Here is a 14,670-nt window from a genome sequence, read left to right as displayed (position 1 = left end):
GCCTGTAATCCTAGCTACTCGGGAGACTGAGGCAGGAGAATCGCTTCAACCTGAGAGGCCGAGGCTGCAGTGAGCCGAGATTGTGCTACTGCATTCCAGCCTGGGTGACAGAGCAAGACTTTGTCAAAAAAAAAAAAAAAAAAAGAAAAAAAGAAAAAGAAAAAAAGAAAAAGGAACTTTGGAGCACTGTACAGAATGAATGGAAGATCCACGAGCAGACCAATCAGTTGCAGCTTCCTGCGGCCTTCTCACCCAGGTAATTTTCAATCTGGGTGGGCTGCTTTGGCACAATTATTGGTGGATGGCAGAGGTCAAGGGGAGGTCCTAACTGCACATCCCCGGGCGGACTGCTGGAATGTAACTAGATTATTTGCTAAGGTGGGATTTGACTACTATTCCACTGTCTTTCCCTGTATTTCAAACAAACCCATCGAGATGAACACAGCGCTCCTCCTCCCCATCAGTCCACACTGGCGGAAGTTGTGTAAAACTAGCAGAAGTCAGGAAAACGGCAACCCTTTGAGGGTTTTTCTCTCCTCTCCCTGCCCAGGGTGCACTGCCTTCTTCGCCCTTCATAGCCTGAACAAGGGAACTATTCAGCCCGACCAAAGGGGAGAGGGAGGAAGACACTTCCTGCTCTCCCTTCTCTGGCCAGGACAGGACATGGTTTTTGATCTAAGGCCCAGAGAATCGCGAGCTGATAAAGGCCCATTGTGGCAGCTTCTAGAGAAACCCAGAGGCCATCAGGGGCTAAGAAGCTGGTTAACAGCCCTTGAACATTTGTGAAAAGAATTACTTGGCGGAAGTCAAGGCAAAATGAGGCCCCTGGGCTGCCACTGGGATGTGCCTTTGCCATCCCTGGCAGGGAGGCTAATGGCAAAGCCAGCAGGAAACCTGGCCCGCCTGCCACTGAAAGGGCTGACCTGAAGGCACCAGCAACCTCAAAGCAGTGCAGGGCAGCTTTGCAGCTCAGGGCTCCCCTACAGACACCTGGAGGTTGAAACCTAATCTCCCGCCAAATGCAGGAAACACAACTGCTCTTTTAAAAAGAGCCTGGGAAAGACAGAGGAGCCTCCCGCCCTCCCACCCCCAAAAGGGTGTCCAAAGCAATAAACAGCAGGAAAAGGAGGAAGGGCGCAGAGTGGAAGCCGGTCTGGAACTTATTTAGGAATTAGGCTCTTTCTGCTCCAATCTTTAACGCGCTTTGAGTTCAGGCACCTCATCATTTGAAAGCCTCACTATTCTTATAGCAAAAGCCAAAGTGGGAAGAGATATCCTGAGGCCTGAGATAAATGATGCTGGGGAGGTGGCAGGGAGATGGGCTGGATCGGGGGGAAGCTCATGGGAGGAAGGTTTGAGGTTCAGCGGAGGGTCAGGAGCCCATCACACACTATTGTCTGCTCCCGGGATGGCTGCTGGGAGGCCCTGGGAGGGGTGCAGGATGCAGGGATTGGGAGAACTCAATCCCTGGCTCCACCCCAAATCTGTGCATCGGGTCTCCCTCTTCCCCAGCTGACAGGTGGTGGACCGATCACTCTGGGGGAGGAAACACGGACGCCAGGTCAGAGAGCAGCCTGTGGAGTCTTCTTAAAGACCCCTCTCTGTGGCCAGGTGGTGAGCCCGGGGATTAAATGAAGAGCAGATTTAAAGCACAGTCAGTCCACTCACTGCATGCTGTTTCCACTCTGTTCCTAGAAGGATCTGGGGTGGGTGATTGACACAGTTCATTTCTCAACCTGATGCCAGCTTTCCCTCCCCACCATCCAAAATGCACAAACTCAGCTCCCCTCAAATGCCAAGGCATTTCCAATTTCCCTATCATCAAAGCAAAGCACAATAAGCAGTACAAACCCACTGGCTGGGCACGGTGGCTCACACCTGTAATCCTAGCACTTTGGGAGGCCAAGGCAGGATCACTTGAGCCCAGGAGTTCAAAACCAGCCTGGGTAACATGGTGAGACCTGGTCTCTGTAAAAAATACAAAATTAACTGGGCATGGTGGCACACACATGTAGTCCCAGATACTCAGGGAGCTAGGGCAGGAGGATCGCTTGAGCCCAGGAGGTCAAGGCTGTAGTGAGACATGTTCATGCCACTGCACTCTAGCCTGGGCAACAAAGTGGGACCCTGCCTCAAAAAAAAGAAAGAAAAAAAGAAAACAAGAAAAAAAAAAAAAAAACACCTACCGCAGAGCACCCCAAGCCATCTAACTGAGGACTACTGGACACATTATTTTACGTCAACCACTTCCCTAGCATTGGCGGAAGGTGTTGCTGGCAGTTGGTGGGCAGGCTTGTAACTCCCAGTGAGTAGCGGCACCAAAACACACAGAACAAGTTAACTGCCCTCCACCCACCTTCACCGCCTACTAGCCCATCCCATGACAAACCTCACCTGCTACCACAGAGATTCCCTTCGGGTTGGGGATGGATCTGGAACACAGCACAAAGTGTTTTCTGAAAACAAAGCATTTTCTGCCTTACTAGAGATGCTGTCCCAGCTGGCAATGCAAACATGTGCACACAAAAACTGCTAGAACACTGTTCTGATCCCACAGCTCCCACAAACAAAAAAAACCAACTCATGGCTGAGCCGGAAGGTCTGGGTGTCATTTATTGACAGCAGTTTATACACATTTGTTTCCTTCCCATGGTTGCTTCCTTCCCAGCACAGGAATAGAACCCCTGAGAAGGGCAGTCTCTGAACGAGGGAACCAGGAACGTAGGTCGGACACATCTTTGGCAGGCATGTTCAGCCCCAGCAGGATGCAATCCTTCAAGCTGGAATTCCACTGGGCATTTGAGAGGGACCAAGGTGGGGGGTAGAGAGGAAGTCTTCGACAGGACTTACATCTCGGTCCAGGCCTCCTCTCTCACTATCCAAGTCCATCCAAGTTTTAGGACCCTGGGGGGCAACAATCAGGCCCACCCACCTCAACAGGGGCAGATTCTTCAATCTGTGCCCAGTTCACACACACCTGTTTCCGCTGGTCGCACAGTTAAAGAGAATCAGCCTTATGGTAACAGACAGACCACTTCCTCTCTGCCCCTCCCCGGCACCTCTCTTCAGCGGCATCTGCGCAGGAACTGCTGGGAAGACGGAGGCCTGCCGCCTTCTCAGTTCAGCCACATGTGCCCTCATCCGCAAATCTTCCATCAGCAACAGGACAGAGGCCACACGTGGACCCAGGCAGACACCTGTGCTCCCCAGTCCATCACACACTGCCCCGCCTGTGTGCTGCCAAATGCTGGTGCCCAGGCCGGAGCTCCAGCAGGCCCCGAATTGGGACCTAAAGCTGGTTTGCATAGGCACTTGGCAATTTTTGGTAGGGAGGTGGATAAAAAAGTAGATGGATGTGAGAAGAATGAAAGTTTCATTTGATAGACTAATTAGAGATCTGAAGTGATTTTACCTTTATTTCCTTCACTTTAAGCCAATCATGAAATTTCACAGTGATTTCTGGGGTGGGGGTAGAAGGAAGGCGGTGTTAAGAATCATCGGGGCTGTGGCCCAGTCAGCCCGCGGAGGTGCAGGCAGGGTGGGCCCTCACTGGGGCAGCTGGAGGAGCACAGACTGCCCCGCTGGCAGGTAGGTGATGTTCCGAGAACGTGAGAGCTGGTATGCGATGTCCTCCGCGGCTTCCAGCTTGCGCAGCTCGATCAGGCCATCCCCTGCAGTGGCCAGTGAGTTGGCAATCAGCTCAGCCGCCTTGGAGTCACCCTCAGCAGAGATGATGGCTGCCTTTTTTTGCTGCTCAGCCTAAAAGAATGGAGGTGGAGACAGACTAAGACCAAACCTCAGGGCACCGCATGTCAGGCTACAACCAAAGGCCCTTCACCAGAAAGCCACCTTCCCAGGCTCCTGGAGGAACTTGGGGAGTTTACCTCCTCCTGATGGTGGGGGGAGGCAGAGCACACAGCCCACCAGTCCTCCCCTTCCCTTTCATGCTCACTCGTCACGGGAGAGATACATTTCTGTTGGTTGCATGAATATTTGTCTTATTTCAAAGTCCTCATTAATATTAATTGCAATCTAGCTTAACAACTCTACTCTGAGCCAGGAGGATCCAAGGCCAAGGAAAACAGAAGCAAAAGAAAAATGGAATCAACCCTCAAGGCTCATCTTTCCTTCCAGCCCCAAGTCTAAAGGACTTCATCAAAGCCAGGACAGGGCCAGGTGTGGTGGCTCATGCCTGTAATCCTGGCACTTTGGGAGGCGGAGGCAGGAGGATCACTTGAGCCAGGAGGTCAAGGCTGCAGTGAGCCATGATCATGCCATTGCATTCCAGCCTGGGCCACAGAGGGAGCCACTGTCACAAACAAAAAACCTCAGGATGGCTAAGGAAGAGCAGCATGCACTTGTGACTGTTCCTAGAGCTGCCTGTGGGCTAGGCTGATTCCTGACCAGAATCCAGGCACCCACAGTGAGACCTCCTAGGCCTGCCCTACCAATATTAAGAGGAAGACAGTTCTCTGAAATGTGTGACCTTCAGGAGTGTGAGGAAGAGGACAGTATTAAGCCTCCCTGAAATTACATACAATTTTGAAATGGCTGGGCCCTGCGTCTATTTGCTTAACTAACATTTACTGTATACCTACTATCGCCAGGCACTATACTAGACTTGTTATAATCTCTGAAGTTATGGAAGATACAAAGCAACGCAAGTCCCTGCCCACACAGTGTTTTCATTCTCCAAAATTAAATCTATTCCTCTTTTCCCATTTTATTTCTTGCTGCCCCCATCTCCCCACCAATTAGGGATACTGGTGGTGGGAAGAGGGGGACAACAATAAACATGTCTTTGCAAATACCAGAAAGAACAGGCTGCTACGCAAATACACTGCATCCCATCGCATTCTTTGACACATCTGGATGGATTTAGCACTAGAAAAAAATCCAGTGACGAAAGCACATCTGGTGCAACGTTTGATCTTTTTTGCTGTCAGCTTTCACTATGTAACTATGGTTAAAAATGACTTCTCAGTGAAGCTGAAAATACTCCAGGAGAAACATTTTCATTTGTAAGAAAGTGTTTTTGATCTCAGAGAAGTGGAAGAAAAATTACCCTTCGGTGATTTTGGAACATAACTCCACATATCCTTGACTAGCCCCCGAAGACTCTGGAACCAATTGCAGAAGTACAATTCCTTCAAGCCCCTTCCGATTATCCCGGAAGAAGGGATGACAGATGATGAATTTCCAGGCCACCCAGCAAATGGGGAAGCTAAGTGCAGAAGAAAGGGGAGAGAGGCTCCTGCCATCTGGTTGAATGCTCACCTTTTCCACCACAAATCTGGCCCTCTCTGCTTCCTGCTGAGCCACCTGTTTGGCTTCCACCGCTTCTGTGAACTCCTTCCCGAAGGTCAGATGTGTCTAAGGGGAGAGAGTGAGCACAAGATGAGGCAGTGTGATTGCTTAGACAGCACTGCTGGGACGCCTCCACGGCCGCTGGAAGGAAGAGGCCAGCAATGGCTCTGGCAGCTGGAGGCATCTGTGAGGCCAGAACACTCTTCCATCTCTGTATCTGTATCCAAACTGAGTTTACACCCAGCATCTCTGGCTGCCCGACTGCTCCTGTACACTACTCTGTCACTCTCAGTGCAGCGAGCGACCTCATGTAGCAAATGGCGCCTGGGGCTTTTGATGGGGCCCATGGGCACCAGAAGGTATCTATTCAATCGACCACCTCCCCAGAGGAGAACTGTGGGTTCTAAGACCCCCGCCACTGACTAGTGCTCTTCCAAGCGCCTTTGATGCCTTGTTCAAAGCCCAAGGAAGGCCAGATGCAAAACGGGGCCCCTGAGAGTGAGGGAGGCTGCTGGTTCCCAAGGATCCAAGAGCCTGATGCTCTCTGCTTATGGATTGACCAGTCCACTTCTTCCCACAGCAGCTCCACCACTGAACAGGAAGAGGACGAGGGGTGGTAGAATGCAAATCATGCTATTCCCAATGTGAATGGTTCTGTTAAAGGGTTTAAAAGAAAGAGAAAGCAGGTAAAGTCATTGGTCGGGCTGAGGGTTTAGAAGTCTGATGATCCATAGACCTTCCCTAATCATGTCAGGTCTGACGTGACTGTCCCTAACCATAGCACAAACAATGGGAAGGGACCTCAGCATTCCTAATGCCCAGCCTAGAGCAATTTACTTATTCATCCTACTTTTTACTGAGAAAAAATCAAGAGGAGAGCATTGGTTTTGCCATCAGATTCTAGTTGTTTCACTTCCTCCGCTCTCCCAGCCTCTGCTTTTAAAAAAGCAGGCCCGAACTGCTCCTGACGAGTAAATCCTGGTCTCATTCTCTCCCAGAATGTTTAAGCTCCGAACTCTAACTGCAGCTGTTGTACTTCGCCTGATCCATTTCTAGTCTCTCAGTCAAAGTTTGGGTAAGAAAATCTGATCCTGAGAAATGAAAAATGAAATGTATAATTAAGGAATAAAATTTATTTCTAAAAGGGCCAGCTGAGGGCAGCGAATTCCCCATGAAACCTAATTTTCTTCTCACACCTCTTAGACAGGGTTTCCTGTGGTCAGCCCACATTTCCCCAGAATGGAGTATGTGGTTAAAGTCTAGTAAAATGCCAACTTTTCCCTTAGGTTTTTACGCAGCGTTTTCTCACAGCCAAGGTGTTCAGGTTCACGGTAATTACCAGGGGAGGGCCTGCAGAACGGCTGCAGCCTGGCCTCTTGCCAGCAGAGGGAGCCCCAAGCCCCCGGGGGTTCCAGCAGGCGGAGCAAGGTGGAGCAGTGCCCCGGGGTTAGCACTGGCTGTTGTCCAGTGGCTGTTTAAACAGCTGCACAGATGCTGGGGGAAGCAGTGCCTTTCCCTAGCGATGCACGGGAGAACTGAACAGGAAGCACTTTACCTCACTGCCCGAACAAATCACTCCAAATGATTTTTCCCAGAGAATCTAGAAACACGACCCTTCCCCTCACCCTCCTCAACCTGAAACGCTATCCTGCCTGTATTGCTTTCTGTCTGAGTTATGACATCCAATGTCATATAAACACACAAGCTATAGTGTCTCAGGAGGATAGCTTACGCCTCAGAGATGTCCCTTGCCCCCTATACCAGGCCTGGGGGAATCGAACCATTCGTTTACACTCTATCACCTTTCACTAGGGTTCCCAGAACTTCCATCGCTGAGCTTCGGACCGTAAGTGTTAGGAAACTCCCAGGGGTCAGGCTGGGAGGTCTGTGCTAGGGATAAAGACTACCCGAGCTGTTCTCTGGTCTCTACCAGACAGTTTCTGCCTGTGTCTAACAGGGTTAACAAGGCATCACTTTCTGGGTAACACAGTTTGGAGAACGTAAAACATTTAGTGGTTGGGGACTATCTGGATACAACCAGAGGTCATAAGAAAAATGTGTGTGGCAGGGGGAAGGCAAAAGAACCCTCAACTGAAAAACCCACAGAGACTGCCTCGCCTCAACCTGTTTCTGTGTTTTCAAGCCTCACATCTAGCAAAGCAGAAGCAGGGACCTAATAGCGTCTGCCCAGAAATGGAGCCAGGCACCTAACGAGACCTGCAGCCCCTTCCCCTCGGTCTCCCGAAGGATCTTACCAAGGACACGTCATCCAGGATGAGCCCAAAGGTGGCTGCTCGCTCTGTAAGATCGTCGCTCACCTGCCTGGAGACCAGCTCTCTCTGGGTGATTAGTTCTCCAGCATCAAAGCGAGCCTGGTTTCAAAGGGAGGAGCAGAAGGGCAGGTCAGGTTAATGAGGAAGCAGAAAAGGAACCAGGAAACTGCAGTCACATCCCAATCAACCCACTGCCAAGCGCTTCCTGCCACCTGGCACCCTTCTGGGGAGGTGCTCTGGGCTTGAGGCTAAGGGCCCCTGTTCACTCACCACCACTGACTTGAGGATCTCGGTCGTGATGGACGGCAGCACACGCTCATCATAGTCCTCTCCGATGCTGGTGAAGATGCGAGGAAGCTGGCTAGCGACGGGCCGGAAGAGGATGCGCAGTGTGATGTTGACATTCTGTAAATCTTAGGGTAGGGGACAAACACTGGAGTTAAAAATAAAAACCACTGTAGGAAAACAAGTGCTTTTTTTTAAATTTTTCCTTTTTTTTGAGACGGAGTTTTGCTCTTGTTGCCCAGGCCGGAGTACAATGGGACGATCTCGGCTCACAGGAACCTCCACCTCAGGTTCAAGCGATTCTCCTGCCTCGGCCTCCCAAGTAGCTGCGATTACAGGCACACGCCACCATGCCCAGCTAATTCTGTAATTTTAGTAGAGACGGGGTGTCACCATGTCAGGCTGGTGTCAAACTCCTGACCTCAGGTGATCCACCTGCTTCAGCCTCCCAAAGTGCTGGGATTAAAGGTGTGAGCTACCGCGCCTAGCCACAAGTGGTCTTTTATATGGCCTCTCCTACTCCAATTTGCTACAATTTTTATTTATGTATTTTGAGACAGGGTCACATGTTGCCCAGGCTGAAGTGCAGTGGCAAGATCAAGGCTCACTGTAGCCGCCTTGACCTCCTGGGCTCAACTGATCCTCCTACCTACACCTTCCAAGTAGTTGGGACTACACAGGCACATACCACCACACCCAGTAATCTTTGTACTTTTTGTAGAGCTGGAGTTTCGCCATGTTTCCCAGGCTGGTCTCAAACTCCTGGGCTCAAGTGATCCACCTGCCTCAGCCTCCCACAATGCTAGAATTATAGGTGTGAGCCATTATGCCTGGTAATTTTTATTTTTTATTTTTAGAGACAAGGTCTTGCTATGTGGCCCAGGCTAGACTCAAGTTCCTGGGCTTAAGCATTTCTCCTGCCTCAGCCTCTTGAGTAGCTGACACGCATCACTGTGCCTGGCTCCAAATTGGCTACAATTTATAAGCAAATCTGCTGATTATAAGATCCTAGAGGGCAAGGAATAGGTATGCCTGGTTTCCTTGGCAGAGAACCCAACAGAGCATCACAAAGAGTTTATAATTTCTTAGAACATTCAGTGATAGCAGCTTTTTGGTATCCCCTGAATGCCCTCAGATACACGTAATTCAGATTATATGTCTACCAGGCGCCATGTAACGCTTGCAACACTGAACATTTTAAGACAATAGACAGGCCAATGCTAAGAATTGTAGGGTGAGGCCTTTTCAAGCTCTGGTGATTGTGGCCAAGTCAGGAGTCAGCCTTGGAGAGGTTAGTTTGGGTCTGGTGGAAACCGTGTTAGACTAGTAGTCCAAAGATCTGGGCTATTTACTAATGATGTGGCCTCTCTAAGCCTTAGCCAACCTGAGCTTATTTCCTTGTCTATGAGAATGAGGACAACTTCATTTGCTTTCTGGGCCTTGAGGAAATGTTGGGGAAAACTGAAGGAAAAAACAGTCAAAAAGCACTCTGTCAAATGTGTAACACATATAAGGGGTTAATAGACCCATCTATGTTCTGCTTCTCATTACTTGGGCCAGTTAAAGGATCCAGGGAGAGAATTATACCTTCCCCTGGACAATTCAGGCCTGCAGGGAGCCAAAGCACTGTCATGGCTTGCTTACAGACGTCAACAATATGGACCAAGCGCCCATGAGACAGAGCCCTGAACTGTGCACCAAGAGAGGTGGGCAATGTATTAATACCGACAACTCCCTGATATCTAGAAGCGCCTATCAATAGTTTTAGAAATAGGTACATAATGTATCCTGAAAACAACTGCAAAACAGTACAGAAAGAAATCCCAAAGAGGTGGGAAGTTTAGAAGCAGGCTTTTTTTTTTTTTTTGAGACAGAATCTCACTCTGTTGCCCAGGCTGCAGTAAAGTGGCATGATCTCAGTTCACTGCAACCTCCGTTCCCCAGGTTCAAGCGCCTCCTGCCTCAGCCTCCTGAGTAGCTGGGATTACAGGCACCCCCCACCACCGGCTAATTTTTGTATTTTTAGGTGAGACAGCGTTTCACCACATTGGCCAGGCTGGTCTCGAACTCCTGACCTCAGGTGCTCCACCTGCCTTGGCCTCCCAAAGTGCTGGGATTACAGGCATGAGCCACTGCACCCAGCCATAAGTGGATATTTCTAAGATTCCATATTGAACTCTCCAGGGCAAGTAGTCCAGTCATTCCTGTGATGTACAGTCCAAACTCTTTTGGATCCTGGTATCCCACAGATGCTCCGGCAACACAAAAGAGCAGAGCACCTCTTCCACACTCCCTACTTCACCTGAACCACAGGCAAGACTCACCTTTGCTACCAGTGATGACCGGCACATTACGTGGTCGAGAACGGCAGTCAAAGATAATTGGTTTCTGTACCCATGGGATGAGAAAGTGAGTCCCTTCCCCTACCACAATGTCCTGTACTCCACGGAACCGGTCAAAGATGACAGCTCTGTGCCCAGCATCCACTAGGAAGAAAGGATAATGACATGTCATAAAAATCTTCTCATCCTTTAAACAAAAGGATCATGTCTTTGAAAGAGCCCTGGTGCTTTCTGTCCACTTATTAAGTCTCCCCTCTTCTCTCTCTCTACCCCAACTCCTGGTCTCTAGAGACTTCTAAATAGCTACAAAACTAAGCAATCACTTCCTGTTCCACATGTCCCCAAGGATTGGAAATAGGATCTGTTCCTTAGCATCCTTTCTCCTTGAGGGAACTGGCTGTTGATTTTCTGAATGACCATTCTATCCCTGAACTCCCACCACCATATTTCCAGGAATCACCTACCAAAACTTCTAAAACTCACTGAGGTCTTCCCAGTTACCACATATCCAAGGGGCTCCAATTTAACCTAGTGCTCCCAGAAGCAGCACCCTCATTATGGGAATCCTACATTTAGGAGGTCCCACTCTTTCTTCCTAATAGCTCTGTTTCTCTAAAGTTCTAAGGGGTTATAGAGCTGTCTTGGCAGAGAGAGAAATTTATGACAGCAAATACTGTCTAGTGGCAGGTGTGGCCAAAAGGATCACAGAACTGCTAAGATGTGTCCTATAAGCCAAGCAGGCTTTTCTAATCAGTTGCCTCGCTGAACTTTATCACTGGTCCAAATCTTCACTCTGAAAGTAAAGCTCCTCTTGTCAGCCAGCCACACACCAGATGGGTCAACCTACTGCTGCTTTGCAGCATGTGAAACTGTTAGAATGTCAGAGTTAAAGGGGGTCCTACAGATACAGTCAGGTCAAATCCATTGCTTGACCAATGAGGAAGCTTCCACAGTAAAGTGAAAGAAAACCCAGCTTAACCCCCCTCCTACATTGTTAAAGGCTGGGCAGTGCATCTCAAAGATATTTCTTCTGAAACTATCCAAATTCAGCAGAGCAAAAGCTCCTGTTCGGGACAAGGTCACCCAAACAGATCTGCAGCCTTTGCTGTTATTCCACATGCAAGAAGAGGAGAACAAATGAGATCTCCATTTCAGATAGCCAGGGCAATCCAGACACCGCGCAGCAGCATTTGGGTGGTGCGGCTTCACTTCACCTTGACAGGAGCCACTGGACACACCCAACTAGGAAGTGGGCTGGGAGGCTCTTTTTGAATAAAGGCTCTGAGAGAACCTATGACTGAAAGGTCAGGGGCTCTGGTAACAGTGCAGTCCTAGGGTATGAAATGGCAAGAGATGAGCCCTCTTGGCCACAAACATATTCACCGACAGCAGCTACCATCAAGAGTGTCACATGGGCTATGCAGACCAACAGAAATCTCCCAGGAAAGTGCAGTGACCCACTGTCCCTCCATGCCTCACCATTATATAAGGCAGAGTTCACCACGCCTCCTGCAACAGCTAAGGCCAGGCCAAACTTGCCAATGGACTCAAACACTTTGGCAGCCATGTTTTCTTCTGCTGGACCCTCTCACACCTAAGGGGATAAAAACAAAATACAATCAAACTTGATGCCAAATCCTCAGAGAAGGCCCTCTCTGACACACAACAGTCACTTTTCAACCAGGCTATTTATTTCCCCATTCCTGAAAGTGCTAAATCATCCATTGAAGGATACCTAATAATGCTTTGTAGCTTGTAAAGTGTACTATCAATTCTTCTGCTTTTTGTTTCCCCCAGTTTCTTTTCTTTCTTTTTTCTTGAGACAGGGTCTTGCTCTGTCACCCAGGCTGGAGTGCAGTGGCGCAATCTCAGCTCACTGAAGCCTCGACCTCCCAGGCTCAATCTTCTCACCTCAGCCTCCCAAGTAGCAGGGTCCACAGAAGTGTTAAATTAGCTAGCCACCACGCCCAGCTAATTTTGTTCATTTTTTTGCAGAGATGGGGTCTCACTACGTTGCCCTAGATGGTCTTGAACTCCTGAGCTCAAGTGTCCCCCTTGCCTCGGCCTCTCAAGTGTTGGGATTAGAGGCATGAGCCACCACACCTGGCTGATTTCTCTTTTTTTCTCAACCATTTAAAGTAAGGTGTCTGGGACACTTGGTTCAATAATGAAAACAATGCATGGGCTTGAAATCCATAGAGAACTTAGCACCATACTAAACCACCCTCTCATTTCCTGGACAAGCAGGCCCCCAAAAAGAGGCTGTGTGGTTGGATTGCTGCAATTATGGTTTGAAAAAATAACTCGAAAAATGTGCTACATGTTGATGCCAACCAAAAAAGTAACCATTACAGCTAACACTTATATCAGGTAGCCTAATAAAAGAAATTTGTTTACTTCTCACAATTACCCTATGAAGCATATTACTACAGAGGAAACAGAGGCACACAGAGAGGTTACATGAGAAGCCGAGATTGCAGTTATTAAGTGGTAGAACCAGAATTAGAACCCAAAAGTCTAATGCTAGCAGACACAGCTTTCCTCTCACCATACTGCTTCTCAACATTGTGTATTAGGAACGACCTGCTTCTTATGGAAGCAGGGGCTGGATGACATCCTGGGGCCAAGATAACTTAAGAACCTATTTGGGAGAAAGGCTCTAACTAGTTGCACAGGGACAAAGAGTTCTGGAATAACTGGGAGGGTGGGGCTGAGGCGGGGTGGGCATAAGCACAGTTGACCTAACTAGAAATCACTCTAGCATCTAACTTTCTAACGCTCCGCCCCACCGTCGTTGCCCGCTCTAGCCTCAAATCCTCCCTCCCTACTTCCCAGACCTCAACTCCTGAGACTACCTTTATCTCGTCCAGTGCATTTAAATCTTCCTTCTCCGAGGCTGGGACACCTGGCCCTTTCCATTTCTAAAGGCTTCTGGATTATTCCTCACCCTGCCCCCATGGACACCTCCCTTACTCTAAGCAACCCCTGGCTCGTCCCGGGCTCAGCCCCTTCTCCCCTCCCTCACAAGTCGGACTCACGCACGCACTCTCCTCGCCCAAAGTGCGCATCATGGAGCACAGGATTGCAGAGACGCCCAGAGACTGGCCTTTGCCGCCCCCTCCATTCTCACCTGCTTCCACTCTGACCTCCACATGAATTCCCCAACCACGCATACTGCGCATGCGCTCCTCTGCCCCGCCCGCTTTCCAAGATCCAGGCTTCCTATTGGTGGGGACGAGAGCTGTGAGTTCTGGGAAGGGTGGCTTAGAACCTCACCCTGGTTCCACGGCTCTTAACAGATGAACTACAACTTCCAAAAGGCTATGCAGCGGCGGGCCCGCGAAGAAAAGCGTTTTTTCTTTGGTGATCACCGCGACGATGTTGCCGCAAAGCCTTTTGGGAGCTGTAGTTTCCTGGGGCTAAATGCACGTGCCTATCCTGTATAGCGGCTAAGACTGAGGAAAGGTGAGCCTTAGGGCTCCGGGAAAGAGGAGGTGGGCGTCCAGTTGGTGGCAAAAATGAGTAGGGGCAAGTTTATGACTGATGAAAGAGGACAGGTAGAACTCTGGGGGAAGTCGTGGTGAAATCAGCGGCGGGCTGAGACCCTTTGGGGGAAACGAAGGGCCGTCTTCCTTCCAAAGCCCTGTCTGCAAACGTCCTCAGAGTTGTGAGACATTGATTACCAGACCCAGAGAGAACCATCTGTGCTGAAACACTGACACCAACCGAGAGGAAGGAATTCATTCAGGGTCATGCACCGAGTGAGAAAAGGGGCTCGGCTTGGAATCCAGGTCCCCTGAACATGATTTTAAAGAAACGTTTTATTTGGAAAAGTTGCAAGAATAGTGCAAAAGAACGCACGTTTAACTTTGGCTCAGATTCACCTATTGTTAACAATGTGCTTCATTTGTTTTATCATTGGTTTCTTACCTCTCCCCTCCTCCTCCCGGCCGCCGCTCCGCCGCCCCACCTCCGTGTGCGTGTTTGTTTATTTTCTTGTTTTTTTTTTTTTTTTTTTTTTTTTTTTTTGAGACGGAGTCTCGCTCTGTCACCCAGGCTGGAGTGCAGTGGCCAGATCTCAGCTCACTGCAAGCTCCGCCTCCCGGGTTCCCGCCATTCTCCTGCCTCAGCCTCCCGAGTAGCTGGGACCACAGGCGCCGCCACCTCGCCCGGCTAATTTTTTGTGTTTTTAGTAGAGACGGGGTTTCGCCGTGTTAGCCAGGATGGTCTCGATCTCCTGACCTTGTGATCCGCCCGTCTCGGCCTCCCAAAGTGCTGGGATTACAGGCTTGAGCCACCGCGCCCGGCCTATTTTCTTGTTTTTGTTTTGTTTTGCTTTTTTGTTTGTTTTTGAGATGGAGTTTCGCTCTTGTTGCCCGGGCTGGAGTGCAGTGGCGCGATCTCGGCTCACGCAACCTCCGCCTCCCGGGTTCAAGCGATTCTCCTGCCTCACCCTCCCGAGT

The 14,670-nt window shown here is 49.6% G+C and overlaps 1 protein-coding gene across 3 annotated transcripts; it reads right to left on the bottom strand.

Moving 5' to 3' along the window:
* Positions 1 to 3,389: 3,389 nt before the first annotated feature.
* Positions 3,390 to 13,418, bottom strand: PHB1 (prohibitin 1). Of its 3 annotated transcripts, none has more exons than XM_011725499.3 (7): positions 13,338 to 13,418; positions 11,687 to 11,801; positions 10,190 to 10,351; positions 7,851 to 7,993; positions 7,563 to 7,679; positions 5,278 to 5,373; positions 3,390 to 3,759 (listed from the first exon to the last, which is right to left on the bottom strand). In XM_011725499.3, the coding sequence occupies exons 2-7, from the start codon at positions 11,772 to 11,774 to the stop codon at positions 3,547 to 3,549; spliced, it is 819 nt and encodes a 272-aa protein (XP_011723801.1). In that variant the 5' UTR covers positions 11,775 to 11,801; positions 13,338 to 13,418; the 3' UTR covers positions 3,390 to 3,546. The 3 variants fall into 3 exon arrangements, with proteins under 3 accessions (XP_011723801.1, XP_011723803.1, XP_024645698.1); XM_011725501.2 differs by lacking the exon at positions 13,338 to 13,418 and adding an exon at positions 13,254 to 13,276; XM_024789930.2 differs by lacking the exon at positions 13,338 to 13,418 and adding an exon at positions 13,248 to 13,267.
* Between the last annotated feature and the right edge of the window lie 1,252 nt (positions 13,419 to 14,670).

The sequence above is a fragment of the Macaca nemestrina genome, chromosome 17 (assembly GCF_043159975.1).
Source record: "Macaca nemestrina isolate mMacNem1 chromosome 17, mMacNem.hap1, whole genome shotgun sequence".
In the NCBI taxonomy this organism is placed as follows: Eukaryota; Metazoa; Chordata; class Mammalia; order Primates; family Cercopithecidae; genus Macaca; species Macaca nemestrina.
The sequence above is the reverse complement of the archived record's forward strand: the minus strand, read 5'-3'. Positions and strand labels throughout refer to the sequence as shown.

Bases quoted from the DNA above. Each gene is read 5' to 3' on its own strand.
- PHB1 (XM_011725499.3), bottom strand. From the start codon at position 11,774: ATGGCTGCCAAAGTGTTTGAGTCCATTGGCAAGTTTGGCCTGGCCTTA. The intron at 7,680-7,850 runs GTGAGTGAACAG...CTTTGAAACCAG, and splicing joins AGATCCTCAAGTCAGTGGTG to GCTCGCTTTGATGCTGGAGA. The intron at 3,760-5,277 runs GTGAGCATTCAA...CCATTCTTTTAG, and splicing joins CCAGATTTGTGGTGGAAAAG to GCTGAGCAGCAAAAAAAGGC.